Below are 26,832 nucleotides of genomic sequence, written 5' to 3'. Positions count from 1 at the left end.
TTACATACAGTAAGTCTGGTATTTTATTGTTTCAGGTTTTGCAGGTAACATACTGATTAAAGGTGAGGAGGGTGGAGGACAGGGTTACATGGTTAAAGTCCCTCAAGATCAGAAAGAGAGCTTGGGGGGGGGGGTTTGTTTACATTCTGGTCACAATGGTGAGGATGATGTCACATGCTGCCTCTGCATTGGCAGACGGCGACACATACGCTGCTATTGAATTCATATGTGAGAACTCTCTCGGGATCATGTAAGGTCTTAGCCCGACATTTTCACAATAGTTCAGACTAGTTTTATCAGTTTTATCTGCTTAATTGTTTCCCTTCTACTGTATCTTGCAGGATTAACACTATGTTGCTTTTAGCATTAGGCTGGTACAATCTTTTAACTCATAGGACTATAGGTTTGTACACAGAATCAGCCATTATCCTTTGGTTAATTTGAAAACTGTACTCCATAAAACTCTGCTGTGGAATAAAAGGCTCATTGCTGACCTACACGGTGAGCTGAGCAATTGCTGCATTCGGTCTGAAAGCCACTCAATGCTGCTTCATTCAAGATTTGGCATGTGCAAGTTCATGCTGTACACGTGTCAGTGTCCGTGTGGTTAGTAAACTATTTGAAGTATTGAGGTTCCGGAGTCCAGCTTGGTTCTTCCTTTCTTTGGTTTGAGACATTTGCTCCTGCAGCTGTACATGTTCTCAATTCTTCCAGCAATAGACAGCTGCATTGTGAATTGCACTAAAACTGCAGTTTTACAGGGATTAGGCTGTGCACTACTTGCATGTGTGCATATCCCTTGGGGGATTAAAGCCCTGCACATAGAGGTCTTCCAGGTCCGGTATCAAGACCAGGCTTCGAACGTTAACTACCTTCATAAAAAAGGGCTAGAATGGTTTTGATTGTATACCTTTTCTTATTTTTTACTAATTGAATAGAGATGAAGTTTTCTGTAAACTCAAGTGACTAAATAAATGTTCATTCATCCTGAATCAGTCTTTGTATATTACCTTAAATGAGTTACCTTAAACTCATAGTAACAATATGCTTCAAAGGAAAACACTGAATTACAGGGCACAGGAATTATAGGAAAAGTAGTTGCTATTTACCATGTTCAGGGAGGATGCTAAAATATATTTTTTTAATGGAATTAATTTCTATAACAAAGGAATTGATGAGGTCATCTCTGCAAGGAATGTACAACTCAGCAGAACTATGAATGGGTAACTGTGGCTACTATAATAAAAAGACATGGGTTATTCTTTTTCTCCTCGATTAATAATGGTAAATGCAGTACACAGCTCTAGTTTGTTGGAGGGTCTTTTTATACATCAGTAAACTACTTTTCCAGATTAAATAGATGTCAATTTTATTTTATTTCTAATTTCCAATAGATGTGCTTTAAGATGTGCAGCTCTGAATTAAATTAGGGAGCCAACCACTTATGACTGATTACCATATTTATAAGTGCCTACGCAATCAAATCAACATGCAATGTGGTAGTAACACTAAGAACAAGAGAATCAATCTTTGAGGGGGCACAAATGAGGTTGGGCTGCCATGTGATAGTAATGAAATTAAGATGGAACAGATTATTTGAGATTATTGCAGTATCGTCTAATAAAGATAAAGGCAGACTGTCATGATTTGAAGGTGAACCCGAACATAACCACAGACAGAGATATGTTTTAAAAGAGTTTATTAGATAATGATGACAGGAACTGGCAAGCACGACGGAGCCGGAGCACGGAGGTAGCAGGACCAGCATCACGGCAGAGTGAATACTTGCTGGACCGGAGTAACAGCAGGACCAGCAGCAGGCAGGCGGAGATGAAGGGAACTCGGGCTGGACAAGGAAAGGATGAGGTGAGAAGTAGTGAGCAGAAGTTAGGGAACAGGGAAGAGCTAACTGAGGGAGGTTTAAGTAGGAGTGCTAACAGGTGGAAAGAGTCCTGGCTTGATTAGTGGCTGACAGGTGTAGGTGATTAGAAGGTGGAGTGGAGACTGGGGCGTATGGAGTTTGGAGAATGCCAAGAATATGTCAATGGTGCAGAAGGCAAAGCTGCACCATGACACAGACATCTTAAAAATTGTCAGACAGGCTAGGGTTATGATGAAATATTTGTTCTCACTCAGTGCAACAGTATCTCACAAAAGTGAGTAAACCATCAAATTTTATGTAAATATTTTATTACATATTTTCATGGGACAACACTGAAGATGTGACACTTTAATACAATGTAAAGTAGTCAGCGTACAGCTTGTATAACAGTATACATTTTCTGAGCCTTCAAAATAACAACACGGAGCCCTTAATGTTTAACCACTGGCAAAACAGTGAGTACTGTGGTCCAAATTGTGCTCAAAATGTTAATACTGATGTGCCCATCAGTATTTTCCAGCACTGCCTTACCTCTCTTGGGCCTTGAGTTCACTATAGCTGCAATCTTCCATCTCTCCAGGACCTGTACGCCTCCAGGACTCTGAGGCATGCAGGGAAGATTGTGGCTGATCCCTTGCACCCCAGTCATAGACTATTTCAGTCACATCCCTCTGGCATGAGGCTGCGGTCCATCAGGACCAAAACCTCACGCCACAAGAACAGTTTTTTCCTATCTGCTACCAGCACTGGTAAGCAGATGGACACTGTCTCTCTCCCACGTTCAGGCTTACAAGCTTCTGCATTACATTAACGCACAGTTTACTGAATGTATATATCCATTTTATTAAATTTTATTTTATTTTATTGTATTCTTATTTTTGTCTGCACCATCAACACCAAGTCAAATTCCTTGTATGTGCAAACGTACTTAGCGATTAAACTTGATTCTGATTCTGATTCACCGGCTGCCACTGGACTCCTCTTCCACTCCTCTGGGATGACATCATAGAGGTGGATGGTGGATGTTTGAAACCTTCCACTCCCTCACCTTCCATTTGAGGATACCACACAGATGCTCAATATGGTTTAGATCTAGATTCATGCTTGGCCAGCCCAGCACCTTAACCCTCATTTCCTTTAGCAAGGCAGTGGTCATCTTGCAGGTGTGTTTGGGGTCGGTTGTGATGTTGTGCTGCGGTCCAGTTACAAAAGGGAGGGGATCATGCTCGGCTTCCATATGTCACAGACCATAATGGTATACCTGAGCCCCACTTTCACCTCATTTGTTTGGTGCGCTCTACTGTGCTACATCGCTTTGCGAGCATTTCAAGACCAGCCCGGGTTTCTCCAGCCCTGCTCAGGAGTAGGGTCAAACCGATTGGACTCGAGCAGAGTTTTGACAGGAGCAGACTGCTTTTCAGTTATTGGCCAAGGGGGAGGAAAAACAAGAAGGTTTTTCTCCAAGAAAGTCCAGAAAAACTGAAGAGCAACAACATAAATATTAAAGGAGCAATAAGTAAAATTTCAATATTTTAGATACAAAGAACAAAAAAACAATGATGTGAAGAACTAAAGGTAATACTTCAGATGGAATATGGTATGATGTCATACTGCAGCTCTGTTTTTCTCCAGTGTCTTGTTTACATACCTGTTTTAGTTAGCTTCTGTTCTTAATTATTTCAGTAGTGTTCTTAGAGTTTTATTTTCTGCTCGCTCTTCCTTAGTTTAGTTAGGGTTTTCCTCATGTTTGACCATTCTCATGATTCCCTGTTAGATTGAGGTATCCCTCTGTCTTGCCAGATCACTGCCCTCCTTTTCCTCCCACCTAATTACCCTTTACTCATCTCACCTCTCACCTAATTGGCTTCACTAGCTGCTCCTCCCATCTCCCCTCCCATATTTATTGTCAACTCAGCCGTTTCTAGTTTTTAGGTCCACAGACGTGCTGTATCAAAGCTGCGGATTTAACAAGATTATATCTCTTTTTACACACACTGAAAGCAGTTACGTTTTTCCTCAAAGAGTATTAGGCTCAAAAATGCATTCACGGCCGCTGATCCATCCAAAGTGGGCAGTAGAAGGCAGTGTTGTAGTACTCGAGTCCGAGACTCGAACTCGAGTCCGAGTCATTAGCTAAATTTAGAGACTCGTGACTTGACTTGGACTTGAGCACTGATGACTCGAACTTGGACTCGGACTCCTACATTCAGATCATTCTGACTCGGAAATTGAGAAAAAGACTCGACTTTTTTTTATATCATTAGGCTATAATTTTAATATGTCATTAGAATATTATTTGGTGTATGATTTTAATATCTAAATGTCGTACCGCGCACGTGACGTCACCATCTCATGAGCAACGCCCCTTGCCGCTAACGTTGGGCAAACAGTGTGAGAGCGCACGTAGCAACCAGCTATTACACATGCAACAGATACAACGATATGACCGACTTTACAGCTGTTAAACTTTCACAAAAGGATGTCCAGGCGCCCATTTTACTGGTAGAACTGTGGAACAACATACCAACGTTCAGCTCAAACAATGGCTTGAGTGTCGAGGGCTCAGAAAGACGGGCCGAGTTGATAGGAAGGTAAGTCGTTGTTTTTCTCCTGCTTGGTGTTCATGCCGTCATCGGCCGTTTTTTTTTGTAGTCACCGTCCAGGAATCGGTATAAATTTTCCGGCCCGCCGAACAATTTAGTCCGGTCCGGTGGCCAAATGCATTATCATTATCCAACGGCTGTATCTCCTCGCTGCATCGACCGATCCACAACAGATTTGTTGTGAGTCATGGGGGAACACTGCCGAACGCGTTTGTGGGAATCGCCCGGTGGACGAGCGAGGAAAATGCGTAACAGCATCTGCGGTGGCGGGCGGTCGGCGGTGCGCGAACCCCGCCGGCCGCCCGGAGCCGCGGCGGTGTGCGAACCCCGCCCGCCGGCCGGCACCGCGGCGGTGGCCAATAGGCCGGAGTGCGCTTGGCTGCGAGGGCCGATCGACGCCGCTTGCGGCTTTAACATCCTTCATATGCGGCCTATTAGCGTACCTCGAGTCGCTGTTGCGCGTTCCATAACAACAATGTTTAAAAACCATGGTTAGGAGACGTCTTAGACTTGGAAAAAGCGGTAGTTTTACCGAGTAAAACCAGGGTAACTACAGCGAAAGAGTTATTAGTGCAATGGAATGTTACTGCTTCATGTCATACATCACACGTCAATAGTGACTCGACTCGGACTTGACTCAGATGAGTAGTGGACTCGACTCGGACTCGACTCGGATTTTTTTTTAATGACTTGGACTTGACTCGGACTTGAACACTGGTGACTCGAACCTGGACTCGGACTCGAGGCATAGTGACTTGACTACAACACTGGTAGAAGGCAGAGCTGCTGTCTGTCTTTCCGATTGAGAGCAGTCAGGATAACAGCGGTCCACTGAGAGCAGCAAGGAGAGCCCTGCCCAGAGCCACCTGCTCCTGTGACCAAAGATAAGATTTCTCTCAAAGAGGGGTGCAGAGATTAGCTATTTTATTATTTGTTTAGGCTGATTTGTAATCCCGATATTTGTCTCGCTGGACTAGTTTATACTTATAAAATATCCAAAACAATCTTGCATATAACAAAACATTATTGGATTTTTTAAATGTTTTGGCTTTATGTTGTATATCACTTCTCACAGATTTCTTTAATGCGTCAATGCCGCAAACAAGATGTTGGCAGGGAGATGGGGCCTAAAGCCACCCCCGGGAGGCATTTTCGTCTTCCAGGTTTTTCGAGGCTGGTTGAAAAACAACCCTTGCAGGTTGAAGCTGTGTGAGGCGGGGCTGAGTAGGCCAATGGAAATGGAGCCATGGTTCCCTCAATGAACTATAGCTCCCTAGGGCTGACCTTCGCTCTGTTCAGCGTAAGTGCTGGTCTAGGGTAAGACAAAGGGCTCTAGTAAAGAGAACAAAAGATCTCTGCAGATCCCACACACAAACTGTTTAGAACTTCACCTTCAGGTTAGCGCTACAGAGTGCTATTTGCTACAACCAGCTGGCACAGAGACAACTTCCTCTTCCAGGCTGTCATTCCAATGACCACTTACCAGTCAGAATACCCAGATTGATGCCATGCTTATTTGCACAAATTCAGCAATGCCTTCCTCTAAACTAGAACCAAGGTCAAATTCCTTGTTGTGTGAGACAACTTGGCAATTAAAATGGGTTCTGATTAATAGATGTGTATTTATAGGGCTTGAGTAAAACAGGGTTTTCTTAACATGTTTAGTTTTGGAAAGTTTAGTAGGGTTTAAAAAACACAGGTTTGCAGGAGTCATACAAATGTCTCTCTTGGTATTTTTTTTATATTATGGGAGTCACACCTTGAGTAACCCATAGACTCAAATGACTGCTTTGGAAAAAGTTCAAATGTACATTTTGCTTTTGGAGTTCAACGTGAAGAACTTAAGAAAACATAGGACAGAAATTAGAGCAAAATATTAGAACTACAAGATACGTTTATCTAATTAATTTTAAATTGTTCGGAATATGGAACACAAAAAGTCTTACACAACATATAATGTACAAATACAGTACAAACTTAAAAAGCATTGTTTCTGAGTAATAGGTGTGACTTTAAGCTCAAAACTTCAAAGTTTTATTCAAAAAATATTAAATCTTCCTCATTGGAATTCCTTACAGCTCAGGATTTGCTTTGGTCAGTGGTGAGATGTGAGTCATTTTTGCCCCTTAGAACATATCTCTACACCAAGACTTTAAGAACCTCTAAAAAGCAATGAAGAAGAACAAGACACCATGCAGCACAAGGGGGATTTCTGACACTAAGAGCCAGTTGTGTGTTGAGCTTCCACTCAGTCTGCAGATTCTGAGTGTTGTGCCAAGTTTTTCATTAAGTGCTCGAAGAAGAAAAGTATGAGGCAGAGGCTGTGCCAGCTGAACTTGTCCCACTGGATTTGACTCCTGACTACTGAGGGAAAAAGGTTTGTGTTCCTCTATGAACACTGCTTACAGAAGAATTTGTAAAGCTGACATTCTTTTTTGCGATGCTTAAATGTTAGGAGTGAGCATTACTTTTTAAACAGGTGAACAATCAGTGTGGTTGTCCAATTACTCCATACAGCTGCTGTTTTCACAGACTGTTGTCATGCTTTGACTTGCCAAAAAATAGTAACAGTGGTCCACTGAGTTGGTCACCAACTGTCACAATGTGGTGCCTTTTACAAGACAGCAGCCACACAAATAAGACATAAACTGGTTAATATCACGATTTCAGATGTGCCGTTTATTAGCTCAAATATAAAACGGCATACATGCTTTAAAAATATTAACATTAGCTCCACTATGACAGCATGGTGGGAGTTTCTTAAAATGACGAAGTCATCACTTATCCCATGCAGTCGTACACCCATCTGGAATAACCCTGACATCCTACAAAATAATAATATGATAAACTTTACATACTGGAAGAATAAAGGTATTGAATATCTGGAACATTTACTTGACGGAACCGAGTTTATTGCTTTTGCCAAACTAAATATGCAATATGGCATTAGTAAAAATAAATTCTTAGAATATGAACAAATTAAATCTATAATTAGAAATAAATTTAAGCATATTAAAGGTGGCTTACAAATCCCAACTAAAATATTAGAGTTCCTCGATTTAAACCCCCCCAAACTACTGTCTTAATCATAGACTGACTAAAATAGATGATTCAATATCTCTTCCTATTATGAAATGGGAAGAGGATTTATCTGTCAGCTTTGAACACAACTTCTGGGCTCAGATAGGTGTAAGAACTTTCAAATTGACTAGAAACACCAACTTACAACTAATACAATACAAAATCCTTCACAGAGTACACTACACAGGACAAAGATTATTCGAGATGGGTTTTACATAATCTAATATTGGTCCACACTGCATAGGCAATCATCCTGATAATTATATTCATGCGTTATAGTTATGCACACCAGTCCAGAGGTTCTGGGCACAGATATGTAAGGACTTATCAAAGTGCTTGAGCTGTAAAATTACACCTTCCCCATCAGTTTGCTTGCTGGGTATCTCTGGAAAAAAAATAGTTAGCATGGTTTTCACTGCATTATGTATCACAAAGAAAACTATCCTCATGAATTGGAAAAGTAAGGAAAATCTCAGTATCAATCAGTATAGAGATCTTTTGTTGGATCATATTAATCTAGAGACAGCATCTGCTTCCACATCTGATCGATCTCTTTGGGCTCCTTTGATCAGCACCATCACTTAGTGGAATGGGGGGCGGTGGGTTGCGTCCTGCAGGGCGCAGTGGCTGGATAGGGGGTCCCTGGGGCTCTCGGGGCTCTCGGAGTGGGGCGCCTGGTGGGTCTGACCCCGGGGTCTGTTGCCCCCATCTGGGAGGGGCTTGCGAGGCCGCTTGCAGCGCTCTTGGGGAGTTCCGCGGTGACGGACGTGGGTTACTGACCTGGTAGCTGTGTTGCCGCTGGGTGGGTCCGGGGGCCCCTGGGGTGTGCCGCCCTTGGGCGGGGGCCCCGGCGGGGCCTCGTGGGTTCGGGCTCCGGGGGGTATGTCGCTTGGGATCTGGGCTGGCGCGCGCCTGGGTGTCTGCCCCTGCATGGGGCCTCTGGTGTGCTGGGGGGCCTCGGGGCCTGTTAAGCTGGTAGGGGGGCATGGACATGAACATCTCAGACCAGATACTCTTCCCCTTCTTTGTCATATGATTGGCTGGTTGCTCAGCCAATCATATGAGAGTTCCCAGGGTTTTCAAATACAGAGCACAGCATTTGGTTTTTTTTTTTTTTTTGGCAAAAGGGCAGCACCCTGTTAACATGAAAACCAGTAAGAGAAGCAGAACAGAATTCAAACACAATACAACACTAATTACCTATCGGGTGTAAGTGAGAGATCAGTGGGGCCAGCAACTCACCATTTAGAAATGGTGCATTAGATTGTTGTCATTGCCATGATGTTGTACCAATTTGAGCAACTAGGTGCCATTATTACTTATTTCTCCTTTAAGTCACCTTGGACCTAATGTTGGCCAGGGGTGAGTCACAGTTTCACTGCCAGAATACATATCCACACCTTCCCAGTTCATTGTACTGGTCAACAGCCAAGGATTTATCAAAAGTGTGTGTCTACATTTCAGAGAACGTTTGGTCTGTGGTAAACAAAAGCTGTGCATGCATGTCTTCCTCTTGACCTTAAAGATACGGCAGTTTATTTGAAGAAATTTAAAATTTGCGACAGCAGTAAATCATCATATGATTACTCACAGAAACAAGGCATATGTCATATATCAGACAAAGTAAATACAAAAAGGAGTTCTCAAATGGCACATTTATTTATTAAGGGTGGAAACATACCCACAACAACCTGACAATGGGGTAGAAAAACAAAACAATTTCTCCCGTAAACATAATTGTCCTGCTGCAAATCCCAGGCGCCCCTGACCTTAAGCACCCAAACTGGACAGATATTCTCCTTTAGAACTTGCTGGTTGAGAGTAGAATTCATGGTTCAATCAATTACAGTGAGTCATCCAAGTCCTGCTGCCGCAAAACAGCCCCAGATCACCATAACCCCCATGCTGAGGAATTTCCAAAAGTTTCAGTTTTGTCTCAACAGCCTACCGAATCGCTTGAAGTCAAGGAGATTATCAAGATGTTTCATCACTTGTTGTTTTGACCTTGAAACCCTCCCATGGATGACATTTTTCCAATGACTTTCTATTGTTGAATCAGACACACAGCCCTTGATTGAATGAAAAAGACATGACAAGTGAAATAGATACTTAAAGGAATATGGTTAATCACAGTAAATCTGTATTGTAGCACAAAGGGCAATAACCCCCACCGCAGGATGCCTAAACATTGGTGCCTTGAGCTGAGACCATTGTTAATGTTTGGGCCTGGGTAAAAAGGGTGTCCAGTTGTTTCTATGTATCTTCACATTGTATGATGGCTGATTATAAATGGAAAAGTTGTGAAATACAAATTTTGACACTGTAGTGCATGAAACAACAGTGCCCAACATCACTGTAGTCATTGTAACACCTGGTAAGACCTGAGGATGCCTGGGATCTAAAAATGTCACAAGGGTTCTTTCTTATTCCTGATGGTATTTTGTCTAAGTCCCCTATATTCTGAGGCCATTTGGTCTGAATGGACCAGATCCAGACCTGATGGTTGGTTTGTTCCATGATACCTGATGCTTTTTTGTCTGAGGTTGACCAGGCTGATGTGTGACCATGTTTTTTTGAAACTTGAGGATGTCCTAAAATGTATGGTATTTGAAGCTCAGCTTTCACAACCTTTCACATACAGTATCAGGGATATAAACACCCTAACACTCAAAGTGTGCCACGTTCCGTCGTAACAGGCAATAAAAGCACAAGCCATCTGGGTGACCTGAGACCCAGGAGATGTCGTGGTGGTCATCAGTCCGCCACCCGTTGAGCCCATCCAGATGCCAAGCGATGATAGAGAACCGCGCTCTTGGCCAATGCAGGACACTTGGAACTGATGCGAGCTGTCGGTTTTCTCTAAGGCCGGAGCGTGCCAGGCGACAGCTGCAGGGCTCAAGGTCTGTCCCCTCCTCCAAAAAATCCTCAACATAATTCCCAAACAGTTACATAAAACTCTGTCCATGCCAAGCCACGTGGGGCAACAGGCCCTTCAATGCAACCATTGTTGTGCTCCAGGCCAGTTAAGCCTAGGATATAAGGAAAGTGAACCCCCCCCACCACCACTACCACCCCCCACCCACCCCCATCATGCACAGGGACACACGCAGCAATGGTCATTAAAGTGGCGTTATGTTTTGAACACTCAACAGCTGTTTGCTCTGTTAGAACACTGTAAAGAAAGTCAGCTGCTCAAAACATACACAACTGTCTGCAAATAATAAAACAATACATTTGGGACTAGAGTAAAACGTAAAGATTTTTTTTTTTTTAATTATCAACCCATACATTGTACAAGGACTCTCACTTGGTTGGAAAGAGTGAGACATAAAAAGTATCAGATTTAGATAAGAAAAAGACAATCAATTGAAATACAGTGATTTTGTCTTTTTGATCATAGAGTCTCATAATTAGACAAAAGTAATGTATAGATTAAAACATTAAATGGCACTAAGACTTAATATGTAGGTGTTTTTTTTAATGGCTGCCCCAATTGCTCAAAGTATGCACATAATTCATTTTTGTTTACTTTCAGTCAATAAAATTTCAAGAAATTTATATTTTTAATATTGACAAAGTACAATATATTAAAGCTTAAAGTAGTTTTTTTTAAGTTTCTATTACATTACAGCTAATTCTAATTTACATTATAAACACAATGACCCACTACTTTGTGTTTACCTCCTACTTGTGCTAATACGACACCAGGACTTTTCGCTAACAGCATAACTGTTAGGGAAGTGAGGCCCTAGGCTCCCAGTTTGGATCCAACTGTTACATCCTGCTTCCCAGCACCTTAGTTGGACTTAAATCAACTTGAAGAAACAATATCAAAAAGGTTAAGATCTCCTGCTACCCTGTGATGGACTGGCAACCTATCCAGGGTGTAACCCCATGACTGACTGACCGACCTACCTGCCTACCTACCTACCTACCTGCCTACCTACCTACCTACCTACTGCTATGTTAGCTAAGTTATTTTCCAAAAAAACGAAGTAGTTATAAGATCCTTTTCCAAAACACAAAATGCATACAACTCTTTGTGTGGGAGTCAACCCCTCTGGCACTCAATAACTATGATTTACTAGTAGCTCTAACATCAATAGTACAATATCTGTACTTCAAGGTAAGCCAAATGGGGCTCTGCCTACTATAGCTATTCCAAAAACACTGAGAATGAAGCAGTGGAGTTGGTTAACAACAAGTGCCTTGGGACTTATATAGACGACAAGCTGACCTTAGAGACTCAAGTTGATGCTGTGTGTAAAAAGTCCCACCAGTGCATGTATTTCTAAAGGAAGCTGCGTAACTTTGATGTTGAAAGCACTTTTATGCGGATGTTTTACTCTTGTTTTATTGAATCCATCCTCACCACCTTTATTTGTTGGTTTGGCTCCATCTCCCTCAGAAACAATAATAGACTGCTGGGTATTGTAAGAGTGTGCTGCAAAATTGCAGGTATTCACTCGAATGACCTCACTGCACCTTCACCAGCTCAGAACCCTTTCGGGGCATCGGTATGCTCTCTTGAATAAGTGATTAACCCGTTGTTTTTTTTGTGTTGCTATAGATCTTCACATGTACAAACTGATCCCACACAGGACACAGGAAGAGGGGAAGAGGAATAACAAGAACAGAGTAAGAGAAAAAAAGACAGATTGACAAAGAAGATACATTGATAAAAATTAAACAAAACACAGATAGCAACGCCACCAGCAGCAGGAATACGGAACAAAACTGTTGCTACTAATAGAGAGAATTACAGGGCAACACAGCTACTGTTTTATAAGGGCATAAATGTGTGAGTGTGTATGAACATGACACGTATTTGGTGTAGCCCTTACATGAATTGTGTTCAGTTATGGGTGCAGAGGGCCAAAGCCATCAACCATCCAGGGATGAGTAGTGAGTAGAGAGGACCCCAAGACCCCAGAAACCAGCAGCCCCACAGAGGCCAGGCAGCCCACTTCAGGGACACCCGCATCCACCCAGAGGACAGCAGACGAAAGACCAGGACAGAGCCCCCGCGGAGCAGAGGCCACCCAGGACCCATGGGCATCAGTGTATCAAGCCCACCAGGCCCCGATCACCCAAGTGTTAGTCAGGTGCTGAATGCAAGGCCCTGGAATCCAGGGTGAGTATGCCTCAGGCCTGTTTGGGTCTGGGGCTTGGTGAATGACCCTCCACCCCAGTCGATAGTGTAATGTTACCAGATCATCGGTGAGGATCCAATGACCTGAAACTCACTTCTTCATAGCCTTAAAGCACAGTCACACCCAGATCATTCTGGAAAATTTGGATTTGCTGACGTAGGAAACCAGCTGTCAAAGAACTGGTGAAGGTGATGACTAGGACAATGGTACTGCTTGATGGAACTATTGACTCTGTGACCTGATTTTACACTGACAGATCCTTTCCCACTGTTCTGATCAGTGAATAAACCTCAAAAGTCTGATTTCAATGGAATCTGTTTGTGTCCACTCTCTTCTCTCCTGTAGTGTCTTGTTTAATGTTCACTCTTCTTACCTGCCTTAGGACAGCGGATGCAAATTAGCTGTTGTGCTAATTCTGGCATATTTACATTGATGCTTTATGCTGACATGTTGATGAATGTGCATTGTCCTAATTCAAATAAATAAATAAATAAATAAAATAAAACAAAATAAATTCGGCATGTTAAGGTGTATATTAACAATTACTGTTTGATAATTCTAATACAAACAGTGTCTCCCAGGTAATAGTTATCGTCAAGCTCTCAACCTTTGGAGGATTTGCTGATTGTTCACTTTTTTCCAGACGATCATTTGCTTTATACACCCATAACCATACCACGTATATTATCAATAAAACTGCAAAAACTTTAAGCAGAGAAGGATAGTGCGAGGAAAAAAACACAGGGCTACATTTTGTTCATTGGGTTAGATCGTTAGGACTTTTGCCTCTTTGTTCTTGGTACTCTACACCAATTGTTCAGCTGTGTCAAAACAATTTACTGATATTGTGCCATTGACTAATGACTTGAACAAACTCACTTTGGATAGATAAAAAAGTGAGATAAAAAAAAGATACATTTGTGAATGGTGTGGTCTGTTGCTGTTTCTTAATAAATGCTAAGATTTAAATTACATTTTAGTAGTCATGGGATTTTTTTCCCTGATCTCAGGTTTTTGTACAGAGAGGAGTAAATAAAAGCCTATGTTGGACATTTAAAAGATAAAGGAACCAATTAGCCAGGGTTTGGTCTGTGTAGAACAGCAGCCCTACAAGAGGGCATAAGTGCTGACATAATGACAGCTTTACAGTTTCCAACTTGGAACACTGAGTCAAAACATTGAATGTTTCACTGGACTTATTAAATATCATTACAAGCATTATATGAAAATATTTACTGTGGATTTGCGTTCAGTTGCATTTTGCAATTGCCAGGTAAATGGGTCACTGACATCACCTGAGGCCTGATGTCGGAAGCAGGGGGAGCGCCCACACATCTTATGTTGTTGTGTATTATGCAGCAAAGAAAATGACAAAAATGAAACCCTGTGGGACATTAGGCCTCATAATGATAAGTAAGAGGCTAACTAATGTTGTGGAGGTTAAAAAAGTTAACTAAAGTCTTGTGATAGATTCTGAGTCACAATAACCTCATGAAGAGGGGATCCAAGAAGCCTTACAAATACCAACCTTATTTGTGAATAATATGCCCTCTGATTCTAAAAGGTCCGTTTAGAACAAATCACAGTAAGCTCCAGCTTTGGCCTGTCACTCCGCAGGATGTAAGCAGATGTGCTGAGTGCATTTGTAAGGTCAGCAGTTGCATGTTGCACGTCTGGTCACTAGAGGGAGGTGCTGATTTATAATTTGGATGAAGCTTCTCCCCAACACCATGGATGTTTGGAAGACATATTTGGATGAGTTGCTGGAATAATCTTTTATGGGACACTTAGGAGAGCTGCATTTCTCCTTTTGCAGATTCTACTTTGACCATTTTAAATTTAAATTCTTACTTTACCAGATTGTTAGCAGTAATTCAATTCTCTCAGCAGTGCTATTGTGAATGTAATGACAGCATAGATGGTGTCGGTCACTGCAGTTATGCATAAGATCTTCTCTTCTCTTCTACTCTACTCTATCATTCATCCACCGCCTCTGTGGTCAGGACAGGTGCTCCGTCTGTCAGTCTCTTGCTCTGCTCTCTCCCGCTGCTCTTGCTGCTTCTGTCTGAGCTCCATAGCGGGGCACGGCCAGCTGCCGCATCTACGCTCGGCCTCTCTCCTCCCGCCCACTTTCGGCGTGAACGCACCATGAAAGGGGCTAAGTAGATGTAACACCATCGGTTGCTCATTGTCCTTCCTGTTTCTCCAGAGCACAAGTGGTAGTGGTACTGTATTTGTTTCTCACCTCTCATACATGATTGAGGCTGTTTTACATAAATGGCCCTGAGCAAATGGAAACATGACTAACCTAAAAGCCCCAGACTTTTGTTTACCCCAAGAAACCAAAGCCCGGGGCTTTAAATCCTGGAGCTTGTAATGGAAATAGGGCTAATATGTCAAGGCAAGCTGAAGAAATTAAAAAACAGCAAAACCCATGTGAAAAAGGTAGGTGTCAGCTCAGTGTTTAAAGGCAGACTGAGACAATCCAAACCCAAATTCAACAAAGAGAAGAACTGAAGAGGTAAAGAGAAAAGCCATAAGGCAAGCCACATCCTTAAGCCAAGTGGTCTACTATTGATGCAAAGTGCAGATAGTTAGTTGGTGCAGGAGTCAATTGTCCTGCAATTGATAGGTTACTGGTTTGATCCCCTGCTCTGAATGTCTCAGTTGTTGTACCCCAGGGCAGCTGTGACTATTAACATAGCTCACCACTGTCAGGGTGTGCAAGAGAATCTTAGACTGTCGATAAAAAATTAATGGATGAAAATATAACCTTCAAACTAGACAGTGGTAAAGATGTAGTTTGTCTAGTGATTTTGAACAGTATGCAAATCAGAAAACTGCTTCTGAGTCCTTAAAAAGAGCGCTCTCCTCACAACCTGTTTTAGAATAAAAAAGATTACAAGACTCCACTGTGGGGAAATTCAGAGCAAAGTTACAGCAAAAGAAAAAATACTGGAAAGTTATTAAAAGTAGCATACTCAAGAAAGTAAAGAAGTGTGAAACTAAGGGGGAATTAAAAACATATGCAACATTCACATGTATATTTATGAATTAAAAACACCAGCAAACCAATTACAGGTATTTAAAAACTGCATAAGTAGCAGGGATTTAACACCCTATTAAGCTTTTTTTTGGCGGGGGGCATTGATAGTTATAAAGTCTTACAGCTCCTGGGAGGAAGGATCTGAGATAACGCTCCTTTGTGCATGTAGGATGCAGTAGTTTGTCAATAAAGGAGCTCTCCAGCTCTGCAACAGTTTAACGTATACATAGGAAAACATTGTCCAAAAAGGGATGCTATTTTTGCAATAGTCCTTCTGTCTCCCACCACCTGCACTGGGTCGAGGGGGCATTCTAGGACAAAGCTGGCCTTCCTGATGAGCTTATCTAACCTCTTCCTCTCAGCTGTAGATAAGCTCCTGCTCTAACTGATAACACCATAGAAGATGACTGATGCCACCACAGAATCTAAAAAGGAGCAGCTCATGCACTCCAAAATATTTCAAGCTCTCTCTTTAGTTATGTATGATACAAATAGTAAGTATCAGCCAAGACATCGCCGTATGGCTTATGAGATGTTCTTCGGTAGAAATGGACTGAGTGGAGACCTGTTGCATATGCATCTAGGCTGCTGAATCAAACTTAACAAAGACATATACAAGAGGAGAAACCAAGTCTCATATGGACATATGACATGTTCAGAGAGTTTCTAATCGGAAAATACTTTTGACTACAGGTTAATCACAACCTTCTTGTCAACCTGTTAGGTGTGCAAGCTCAGGCTCTTCTCCCTCCAAGACGATTCAAAATGAGACTCATGTGCTACACATACACCACTGTGCATGTGCCGGGGAAAACACTCATGGCCATATAGGTACACTGTGTCCTGTGTCAAAACACGTATCAAAGTGGATGATAAAGGGCTGATGGAAACCCCCAACACGTATGTGGACTATGTCAAGGAAAGCTTACCCCTGAGTGCTACTTTTAAAGTGTTCCTTAGAGATCATTTGCAAGCAGACAGGGTGTGTTCTCATGTTATGTCTATGTGCATGAAAGGGTGGCCAATTCATGCAAGACAACAACCTGTATTGTGAAACTACCAGGCTGAACAAGCTACACTCACAGTTCAAAGTAATTTGCTGACATACCATATCTGCATAGTGATACCTTCTGCACTTAGAAAATACCTTACGTGCCATCAAAAATACACGAAGGACATCAAGGAGTGGTTAAGTGCAGAGAACGTGCTTGGCAGTCTGTTTGGAGGTTTGGATTCAGCCAGCAGGTAAATTACATGGTTCTGAACTGTACTGCTGTACATGGTTCTGAACTGCAGAACCATTTAATTCTCTCTGATAGAGAGACGCATCAGAAAAGAGCTATTGATGTGGACAGAGAAACCAGATAGGCCATAACAACAAAGGATCAGATCTGTGAGTTTTTAAAAGGAATACATATTTACTTGTACTTGACTTATTCTCTAGGTTCATTGAAATATCACAACTGGGTTAATTTGACATCTATTTTTACCCGATAAAGAAAGGTTGCCAGTTTTCAAAAGTATTTGCTTCTTTTGCAGACAAGTATGGTTTCAGGCACATTACAAGCAGCCCAAAGATTCCTCAAGGTAATGGAGAAGCTGAATGTACAGTCCAGACTGTGAAAAGCCTTTTTAAAAAGGTATAAGACCCTTATCTGATAGGATAATTTACTAAATTTGAGTTAAATGGAGTGGATCTGTTCTTTGCAATGGGGAATTTACAAACCTCTTTATTGGAGAAACTAAACAACCTCTCCACAGATTCATGGCTTAACACAGGAGACCTATTTACACAGAAGAAGACTCATTTGATACTCCTTTGCAAAATGTTCATATTCTTGACAGAGAAAGTAGGTTGTTTGAAAGAGATGTGAAGGAAGCCATTTACGTCAAAAACAAGAAAAGAGATCTCCAAAACAGGGGTCACCAACCTTTTTGAAACTGAGAGCTACTTCAGTGGTGTTGTGTCAAACGAAGAGCTACCAGTACTGACCTCTGTTCTAGAAGAGTCAGAGTTCACCTTAACTTTATGTAAAAATAAACATATTTTTCATGCTTTGTTATATATATTGTTGTTTTTAAATCTATATAAATCCAAGTTTGAATAAACAGGAAAAGGAACAGAATAAATAAAGATTTAGATGCAGCTCACTGGCGGGTTTTGCTGTTTTTAAAGCAGGCTCATGGGCACCACATGTGGTCCTCGGGGGCTACTTGGTGCCCACTGGCACCATGTTGGTGACCCCTGCTCTAAACACAGGAGGCCTTCAAGAACGCCCAGTCCAGCATTAAGCCAGTTTCAAACCACTTCACATCTTGTTACATGTGACCAAACATCTCTCAGTGAGCTAGGCTAATGACACAAGCCATCGCCCTACTGTTAGTGGAGTCCAATTTACATGTTCATTTAGAAATATCCCTAGGCTCCCTTTGTCTACGTATTATTTGCACAAACCAGGTGAGTGCTTGTAGAGTGATTATATAGAAACTGTTTTTATGTGGGAGCTGTTTCTGTTTCACTGGTCAAACTACAGCAACATTAAATCAAGTTATTGACCATCAGAGCAATTAACTTTTAAGGTGTCAAACAACTTAGTTAGGCCCAGAAAGTCTAAGAGCGTTTGTGATAATAATCAGATAATTGCATGAGTGTGTCAGTGTGTTAGGGCACTGTGTTGCAGCACCTCTCTGGCAGCTCTGATTGGTTGCGGGAGAGCCTGTCTCTGGCAATCGCTCTAATCCTCTTAGATAAAAACAGAGCCTTTATCCAATCCCCTTCATCAATCCGTTTTTCCCCTCCCACTTGTCTTTTTCTCTCTCCCTCTATCTCCCTGTCTCTTACAAATGGAGTTTTTTTTTTTTTAAATCCAAATGGATTATGCAGCGAACTGGGCAGCAGTGGAGAGGAGCAGACGCCTCTGTGAGTGTGAAAAAACCTGAATGGGCCAAAAGCAGATGAAAATCTACGTGTTTCTCCACAGATTGAGCTGGCTTTTTAACTTGTCCAGAGTTGGTACGTGGGAAAAATTATCCTTCCATTCATTTCTTTGCAGATGACTTTGAGATCTGCTAGGATTGACTTTTCTCCGACAAGGATCAGAGCTGAGAGAAGATGCCACCTAAAGAACACATGTACCAAGAGAATAACTTGTCTATAAAGGCTCAAAAATCCACCAATAGAAATATTGGCTTATTCTGCTTGTTGAAAGCATGAGGAAACCATTTCCTTTAAACTCCTGATCATCCTTTTGAAGTTCACAGTCTTCTCTTATTTAGCAAAACTGCTCTGAGATACATGAACTGGGAAGAACTTTGGCAAAGCAGGATGGAGACAAGCACATTAGGAATGAGGAACCTATTGAAAATTTTGGTTTATTTCTGCCTGTGGATTATGACTGAGGCTCAAATGAAGATTCCACCAGAGACGTAAGTACCACCTTGCTTCCGATTTTCTGGATGTTGGCTTCCTCTTATTAGTCACACTAAATTAACTGCAACACAGGAAATGGGCTCACCAGAAAATGATTGGGCTTCCATTGAAAACTATTGAAAATGACAGGAACAAAATTACTTATAACACTGGAAGATTTATATTTAAAGTAATTTGGCAAATATGTTTTTTCTGTCTATAAGTAATATTACTGAATGTGTGGGAGATAAAGGGAGATAAAGATTAAGGTGATAGCAAGCATGCCTTTCAACCTCAGACTTAGAGCATATCATAAAATATAAATAGTCAAAAGTACTGATGAAGACACACAAATAGCTTGTCAGCAATTATAGGAAGAGTTTAATGGCTGAAAAGGTAGTGAAGCTTTTCCACTGATTGTTGAGTAAGGCATACATAATTTTCAACATGCCATGTTTGTTAAAGTGTAAATTAAAAATTAAGAAATGACTTACTTTTTTCTTATGACAAATCTTATACCCCTTGTACATTATCTTACCTCTTGGGTTATGCCTGTGAAACAAACCTCCTTTCTAAATAAAATAACTAATCTTATATCTGCCAGGTTTGTTAATAATTTTGAAGCTTACAATAAGATAGTTTTTAAACTTGTTCCACATACAAAAATCAAGCTACAGAGTGCAAACCTCCTGTTTTTATGACCATATCATGGAAATTGTTTCTACATATTGTATTCTTCCTTCAGGGCTCCTTGGTGGTATCAAATTTGATACTTGGGAATTAAAAAAAGCAGTGCTTCAATGATAACCTGGCATGGCTACCCCTTTGTCACCATCTAAATTAGAGTGTATTCAGCACAGACTACATTTTGCTACGTATACTGTTTAAAGACTTGTTAGGTTTGTGGTTTAAATTCTTTGCAAGACTTTTTGTTTTACTTGTATTTGACTAAACCTTCATATGTAAGTAGCCTGGGAGCCTAGATTCACTGTGAGTAGTACGTGAGCATGTGCTTACAGACCCTTGTTCAGACCGACATCGATCAAGTGTATGATCTAAGCTCAAAACTAAAATGAGCTTTCTCAGGCATGGATCTTGGTATTGTTATGTGTTACATTAAAATTTGATTGCCTGCCTTAGTGTTAACAAATCACCAGGCAAAATGAACCATCTTGATTGGCTAACCAAGAGCGTTGGACACAATAAGAGGGTGAACTTTTCACTTTTGTTTTAGGTCAAGATGGAGCAAGTTAAACAATGTCTTTTATATCTTTTATATCTTTCAAAAGCTGTCCTTTGTTGTCATGTCACGGTTTCTGTACTTTTACACAAGCTGTGTTGATCTAAGGATTCGGATGTTATATGTCACCTATTACAGCATTGGATCAGTAATAAGGGATGTCTTGTCTACTTGTTTTAGCACAGATATCAACAGAAGTTTAAAAGAGGAATAATTTGGGTGATCGTTGCAATAAGTAGTTTGTATACATGTTGTCTCAGAGTGGATTTATGTGATCAGCATTATAATGCGGTAGATATCACGTGTAATGGTCTGTGCATTTAAACTACTTTGCATCCCTCAGTGCATCCCTTAGTGCCTCGGCACAATTATTCTCTGATTAGGGGATGTCCCAGTGAGCTTTTTTCCACAGGACATCTTTGACCATTCGTTTTTCGTCACGCACCAGGGAGCCATTCCATACCTGCTTTGACAATGATAATGTAACAATATTTTTCTGTAATGTGCTCATAGTCTTTTGTAAGGTGTGTTTAACTGTGAGCCAGTTGTAAAAGAAAAATGCCCTGAGAACTGGTTTAAAAAAGGAGAACATAATTTGCTGTACAACGAAGTAAGTAATGAATAATTTATAGAAGATAATATTAACAGTGGGCAAGAAAATTATCAGGGAAGTACAACAGTAGGGTTAGTTTAGCAGACTCAGACAATGTTGTCAACTAAGTAATCAGATGTAGTCTTACTTACTTCTGGAGGAGAACAGGGCTAGGAGAGGATCCAGGAGAGGCTGGGGGATGTTTTGTCCAGGTAAACTAGGATAAGTCTACTTCTTCCTGCTGGTTATCCTGTTGGGTCCTGAAAAAAAAAAGGGAAGAGAAGACACACAGGTGAGTATAACCAGAGGCAGAGGAGCAGTGACATCAGTGGAGGCATGAATGAGTTCCAGGTCGGCACTATTGGTTGATCGCGATGCAGCAGTGAGTTCTGCATCTAGGTAAAACCCAGGGTAGGCTGTGGTCAAAAATATGACCATAGACAGTAAGGTCTTGCATGATAACAACAGTGGAGCTTGATTTTAGGTACTGTTGACAATCATGGGATGGCAGGATGTTTTTGAGCCCATTAAAGTCTGGGTACTTGATGAGAATTGAGGAGTAGCTTGACCCTGGTCAAAATAAGCAGCATGAAGTCACAAATAGAATGTAGGAAGAGATGAAATGGTAAATGGCAAATGTGAACTGAGGTCAGATAGCAAAGCATTTCACAGTGGTAATTAACCCGATACTTAAAATACGTTTCCCATTTAAAGCCAGAACACTTCTCCTAGACTTTAGACAGATACATAATTTATATAAAGTGTGCATTAATATTCTTACTGTCAAGCTCAGGAGTGTGAAGAGTTTTGTGTTAGCTCCACCTTTGGATTAAAGTGAAATACATATGACGTATTTTGAGTATTACTAAATGAACATTTTTAAATTGAAAACAAAAATTTAACACAGAAGAATATAATCTGTCCTTTTTGATAATAAAAATCTTAATTTTTGTAGTAATCATTAGTTTATTGTTAATCAAACTGTGCAGCCAACTCACACTTTTGTTATATTCAAAAAGTCTAGCAGTAAAAGCCAAAAATATATAGTTTGACTATTTCTGTCCGATAAAAAATAAAATAAAAAATTCAGTCGTTTACTGGAGCTTTTCTGATACTGGGGTTTCTGCTGAATACACACCTTCAGCCTCCTGTTGTAATCCACATAAAGAGCAGATTATCTAAATCTCTACCATCATCATGATCATTTTGTATTTTTGTTGTTTTTTTGAATCAGCATGGCACACTTCCACTATCACAGCCATACAAGTAACAAACACAACACACCATCCCTCTATAGAAATTATCTACTGCAAAAAATATAGAAGTAATAAAGTGAGTAAACTAAAAAGAATGGTATGCTGTTAAAAATTACTGAGACCATAATTTATATGTCCATGACATAGGAGTGGCAATAGTAGTAGTAATAGTGAGGTATCTCTGTATGCTAATGTGAGCTTAAACTGCTGTAGGACATAATGACCATTTTCACTCACTCTCATATCTTTTCCTAATACTCTTCAAATTTAAATTATTTGTTGTTATTTCAGCTTTCTAACTTTATGTCCTCTCCATGTGTTTTTTCCTCTTCTTAGTAGCTACCTCTAGCCTGGCGTTCTGTTTAACTGTGACATCATTCTGGAGGGGGGGTATTACCTGAGCTGCTGCCAACAACCTCATGTTCTCCTTCTGCAGATGATACACTTGGCCCTGTCTTTCAGTGGTTAATCTTGTCTCTGGCCTAGACATAGCTATCTGCTGAGCTTTTACCACAGACAGAATGTATGCGCTCCCTTTCATCCCCTAGACTTGAAAACTGGCTCAGAATCTGCTTAGCTGTGTTCCTCTCCTAGACGAAACGACTGCAGGAGCTAATACTGCCATTACCTTTTTACTTTTACATAGAAAGTACACCTGGATCAGTGCTTCTGTATTCTTTTTGTATTGTCAGATGACTGTTCACACTGAGCCTGATTCTGGTTCCGTTGGAGGTTTCATCCTGTTAAAAGGGAGTTTTCCTCTCCACAGTCACTACATGCATGCTCTGTATGAGGGATTGCTGCAAAGTCAACGACACAATGCCAGTGACTGTCCGCTGTAGCTCCATGCATCCAGGAGGAGTGAATGCTGCAATGCAATCTGCAGGGTTTCCTTATACAGAAAACGTTTAATCAATTTGAATAATAAACTGAGCTTGACTGCATTGTTGGATAACTTGGATTAATTGGAATGGATGTACTTAATTTAGGATCTCTCTGTATGATTCGATTGAATTAACATTTTACTCTTTGTAATGTGCTTTGAGACGACGTGTTGTGAACTGATGCCATTTAAATACACCGATTTGAATTAGTAGTAGTGGTAGTAACTTAATTCTTTGTATTCCCATCGCATCTGTCGGTCCTTTTCGCAAAGTCCACAGACAAGTCTTTAAATTAGTTGGGGGGAAAAACAGCCATCACATAATTTTCCTTGTTGTATAGGGTAATTTCAACAAAAGTTACAACTCTTTTTTTTTTTGTCACACTTCTTTATAAATTCAATTCGACATCATTAACCTTCCCCCTTTTTTTTAAATCACCACTGTGAAGGTTACAAATTAAAGGAAACCTCACAAATTTATAACAGGTCACAGATGAATTACATTCACAAATGTGTGTCTCATGAATTGCAGTGATGTAGGTAACATGATCCACATTCTGTTGTTTACCCCATCTATGATGATGCTTCTTCTGACCACATGTCTACCTCCTTTCCAGGGTCCAGCAGTGGGCATCAGTTTTTTCTGTTCAGCTCCGAGACTTTACAACCAAATACTCTGGTTCTCTGCTACTTCAGAAGGTAAAATACAACAGTTCAAATGGGCTTCCTTACACTAGGGTTGTTACATTTGGGGGGGGGGGGGGGCATAAAAAACTGGGTTAAATGACAGTAAGGTTCTATGTGTTAAAATGCTAGATATTTTTTCAGTTCAAAAATATTGGGCCTCTGTCTGTTGAACCTCGACTTAAAGGGTCTAATTATTTCAGCAAATATCGTCACTACTGGAAAGACCCACAGCTGGAAGACCCTGTTATTTTAAGCTTACAGAATATCTTTCAGCATTAGTTCCTGGCACAGAGTAAATACTGTTAAGTGTTTTATTTTGGTTTCATCATCTGGTTCAATGTCATATGCTGTTAGTATTTTTAGCTGTCTTTCCCTATTTGTAAATAAGAAACTACATGTAAAAAAAGATTAAAAATAGGAGTAAAACAGTAATGATAATTTTGGAGATGGTTCAAAGTTTTCCAGCAATACCTCGGTTCTGTTTCTTGACACTTCCTCAGGCTAAATCACGTACAAGTACCTCTAAACCATGTCATATTTCTGTGAATCCCTTTTTTGTCTGATTTGGAATGTGTTTTTATGTTGCTTTTTGACTTTGTGGGTCAGTATTTTAGCATTCACTGTCAATCACACACATGCTAGTACCACAAAGATCAACAACTGGGCCCATGTTACCATAGCAGGATTTGTAACCTGGTTCGATTTTAGACAAAGGCGTTGGATAGTCTGCTTTCACACACAACCAAACAACTCTTATCTCATATAACTGAACCTTTATTATAAATAATTAGTTTTTTTCTGTGCTTTTGATACACTGTTAGCTGGTTGTCATTGATCTCTACTTAGAGGCCTGATGTAAAGATTGCTGTCTGTAGAAATACAGGTAAACCTAAAAAAAATATATATATCTTCTTGGTCTTACGTAGGTGTTAAGAATTAAAAAAAAATCTAAAATAACCATAAGATTACCCAGACAGCCTACAGCTTCCTTGACAAATGTACTTACTGTATATTATCCTAATTCCTCCTAAAAGTTAGTTGTACTGAGCTGTGACCATAGAAATAAGCCAGAACTTTCTGCATTTGCCAAATAATGTCTTTTTCAACACGCCTAAATCTGGGTTGTGAAAGTAAACTTGACTACAACCATCCCTGGACACAACTTTTTCAACTAAGACACTTTTTCAAGTGAGAGAAAACAATTCTCAGGGCTCTAAAGTCCAACATAGCTAGAGTAAATATTTATTTGTCATTGCTATTGTACATTCAAGAGGACAGTTTAGTCCATGGTAAGAATCTAAAATGTTACCCTCTCTAAGCATTATTGTGGATTGTGTTGTAAGCCAACTTCAGAGTTGTATTTAGGCTCCATTCCCCACCAAGCACCTGGAGAAGGTGCTGTAGTTGGAGTTAATGCTAATTATAAATAAACTTGCCTTACCTTGCCTAGACTAAAGACAGCTTTGTGCTGTTCGGATGTGTAGGTTACCTGAAATTAATTAGTTTTGTCCTTTGCCTTGTTACAAAAAGCTAAACCTGAAAACCCAGTGAAAGCAATTAAAAAACAGAAACATTATTTCTAAATAAATGGAGGATTGAGACAATGGAGATTTCTGTGGACAACAGAAGTTGATGTGGTTAATTAATTTACCTCAGTCGGTGTGCTTTAAAGGTTAAGTGGAATTAGTGGTTGACTTAGTCAAGGGGTTCAAAGTGTAAATAACCAAACTGCGCATCCCTTCTCTAATCCACTTGAAGTTTCTTTATTAAACCACTCTTACAATTCCAAGAACTGTCCGGAGTCAGAAAGTGAAACAAAGCCTCACACGAGTAAATCTTGCTTACGATTTGAGACAGATATGTTTCTACTTACCTCAGGGAAACAAGACAAACACTAAGGTTGTCAAAAGAAAGGAAGAGAAACTTAATGTGAAAGTTAAACATAAAGTGAAAACCCCATTGCTCACTTGTTGAGTTTCTGACAAATGCATCAGCATTTTTTTCTGGAAACCAGAAGAAGTAAGGTTGTGGTCTGCTTGAAGGTAGATCTTTGACACTTAAAATATATTGTAAATGACCTGCTGTTGTCTCTTTACATTTGTCAAATCTTCACTGGCTATTTTGTCTTTTCTGTCCTTCTGAATAAATTGAGCTTAAGTCTGCTTTTTCCTTCAGAAACTAAAGGATGTGGAATCCATTATTAGAATTGCTGAGCTGGACGGTGGTGAGTTACTGAGGGACTACTCCGAGGAGATTGAACGAATGTTGGGAAGTAAGATGAAGTCTGTAAAGGTAAGGCCAAAAACTCTGCTAGGTTTTATTTTACATAAAGTGGAAAAAGTGAATGAAGTACTGAATGAAACAATCAATCAAAAATATTATTTTAATAGAGCACTTTTCATACACAATGATGGTAAGAAAAGGCTCTGTTTGTTAAGGGCAGTACAAAGTCTTCTTTAAATTTAAATTTAAATTGCTTTAAATTTAGCAAAACAGGTCAGCCCAACATTAAACCAAATAAATGGTTATGTTTGCTTTTCATAACCTAATCTGTTACTGCAGCATTCAGGTCTTCAGTGAGCCTGTTTCAGACCCATTGTTCTTTATAGTTTGTATCCTCTCTTTAACAAATCTTTCTGTTAATTTTCATAATTTTCTCCCTTGACACAGAAATGATTTTTTCCTCTAGATACATATAGTGGAAACAATGCATCACTCGTTTTAAACAATCGGAGAGGAGGCAGCGTTCAAGATGAATCACTTCACCTTCTTTCTCATCTGTTTTTAATCATAAATGCATTTCACTAAATAATTTGATGGTTAATTTGTGTGCTTTTATTGAAATAGTAAAGATTTTTATTTGTTGCCACTGTTTAAATTTTCTTCAGAAAATAGATGCAGATTACATGATTGGACCTTTGCTTTACTGCTGGTTAGCAACAGAGATGCTCCAAATGTCATTTGGTTGGAATCCCTCTTTCTCAGATTAGTTGTGCCTTT

The 26,832-nt window shown here is 40.3% G+C and overlaps 2 protein-coding genes across 6 annotated transcripts in view; one reads left to right on the top strand and one right to left on the bottom strand.

Annotated features, from left to right (window-relative positions):
• Positions 1 to 1,682: 1,682 nt before the first annotated feature.
• On the bottom strand, positions 1,683 to 8,522 carry LOC118565387 (proline-rich proteoglycan 2-like). 2 transcript variants are annotated; one of them, XR_004932373.1, is made up of 2 exons: positions 2,414 to 2,510; positions 1,683 to 1,846 (listed from the first exon to the last, which is right to left on the bottom strand). XR_004932373.1 is itself a non-coding variant. In XM_036145794.1 (2 exons), the coding sequence occupies exons 1-2, from the start codon at positions 8,496 to 8,498 to the stop codon at positions 1,768 to 1,770; spliced, it is 231 nt and encodes a 76-aa protein (XP_036001687.1). In that variant the 5' UTR covers positions 8,499 to 8,522; the 3' UTR covers positions 1,683 to 1,767. The 2 variants fall into 2 exon arrangements, 1 of the variants encoding a protein (XP_036001687.1); XM_036145794.1 differs by lacking the exon at positions 2,414 to 2,510 and adding an exon at positions 8,347 to 8,522.
• Positions 8,523 to 18,602: 10,080 nt separating this feature from the next.
• Positions 18,603 to 26,832, top strand: part of LOC105927065 (voltage-dependent calcium channel subunit alpha-2/delta-4) — an 82,619-nt gene continuing 74,389 nt past the window's right edge. For 3 of the 4 annotated variants that reach the window (XM_036145765.1, XM_012863661.3, XM_012863660.3), the window contains exons 1-3: positions 18,603 to 19,191; positions 23,763 to 23,844; positions 26,008 to 26,124. In XM_036145765.1, coding sequence (XP_036001658.1) covers positions 19,061 to 19,191; positions 23,763 to 23,844; positions 26,008 to 26,124 — 330 coding nt within the window. In that variant the 5' untranslated portion in view covers positions 18,603 to 19,060. The remainder of the gene's footprint in view (positions 19,192 to 23,762; positions 23,845 to 26,007; positions 26,125 to 26,832) is intronic. The other variant, XM_036145762.1, reaches the window with a different exon arrangement.

Source organism: Fundulus heteroclitus, chromosome 2 (genome assembly GCF_011125445.2).
Source record: "Fundulus heteroclitus isolate FHET01 chromosome 2, MU-UCD_Fhet_4.1, whole genome shotgun sequence".
Classification (NCBI taxonomy): domain Eukaryota; kingdom Metazoa; phylum Chordata; class Actinopteri; order Cyprinodontiformes; family Fundulidae; genus Fundulus; species Fundulus heteroclitus.
This window is presented reverse-complemented; position numbering and strand designations above follow the sequence as displayed.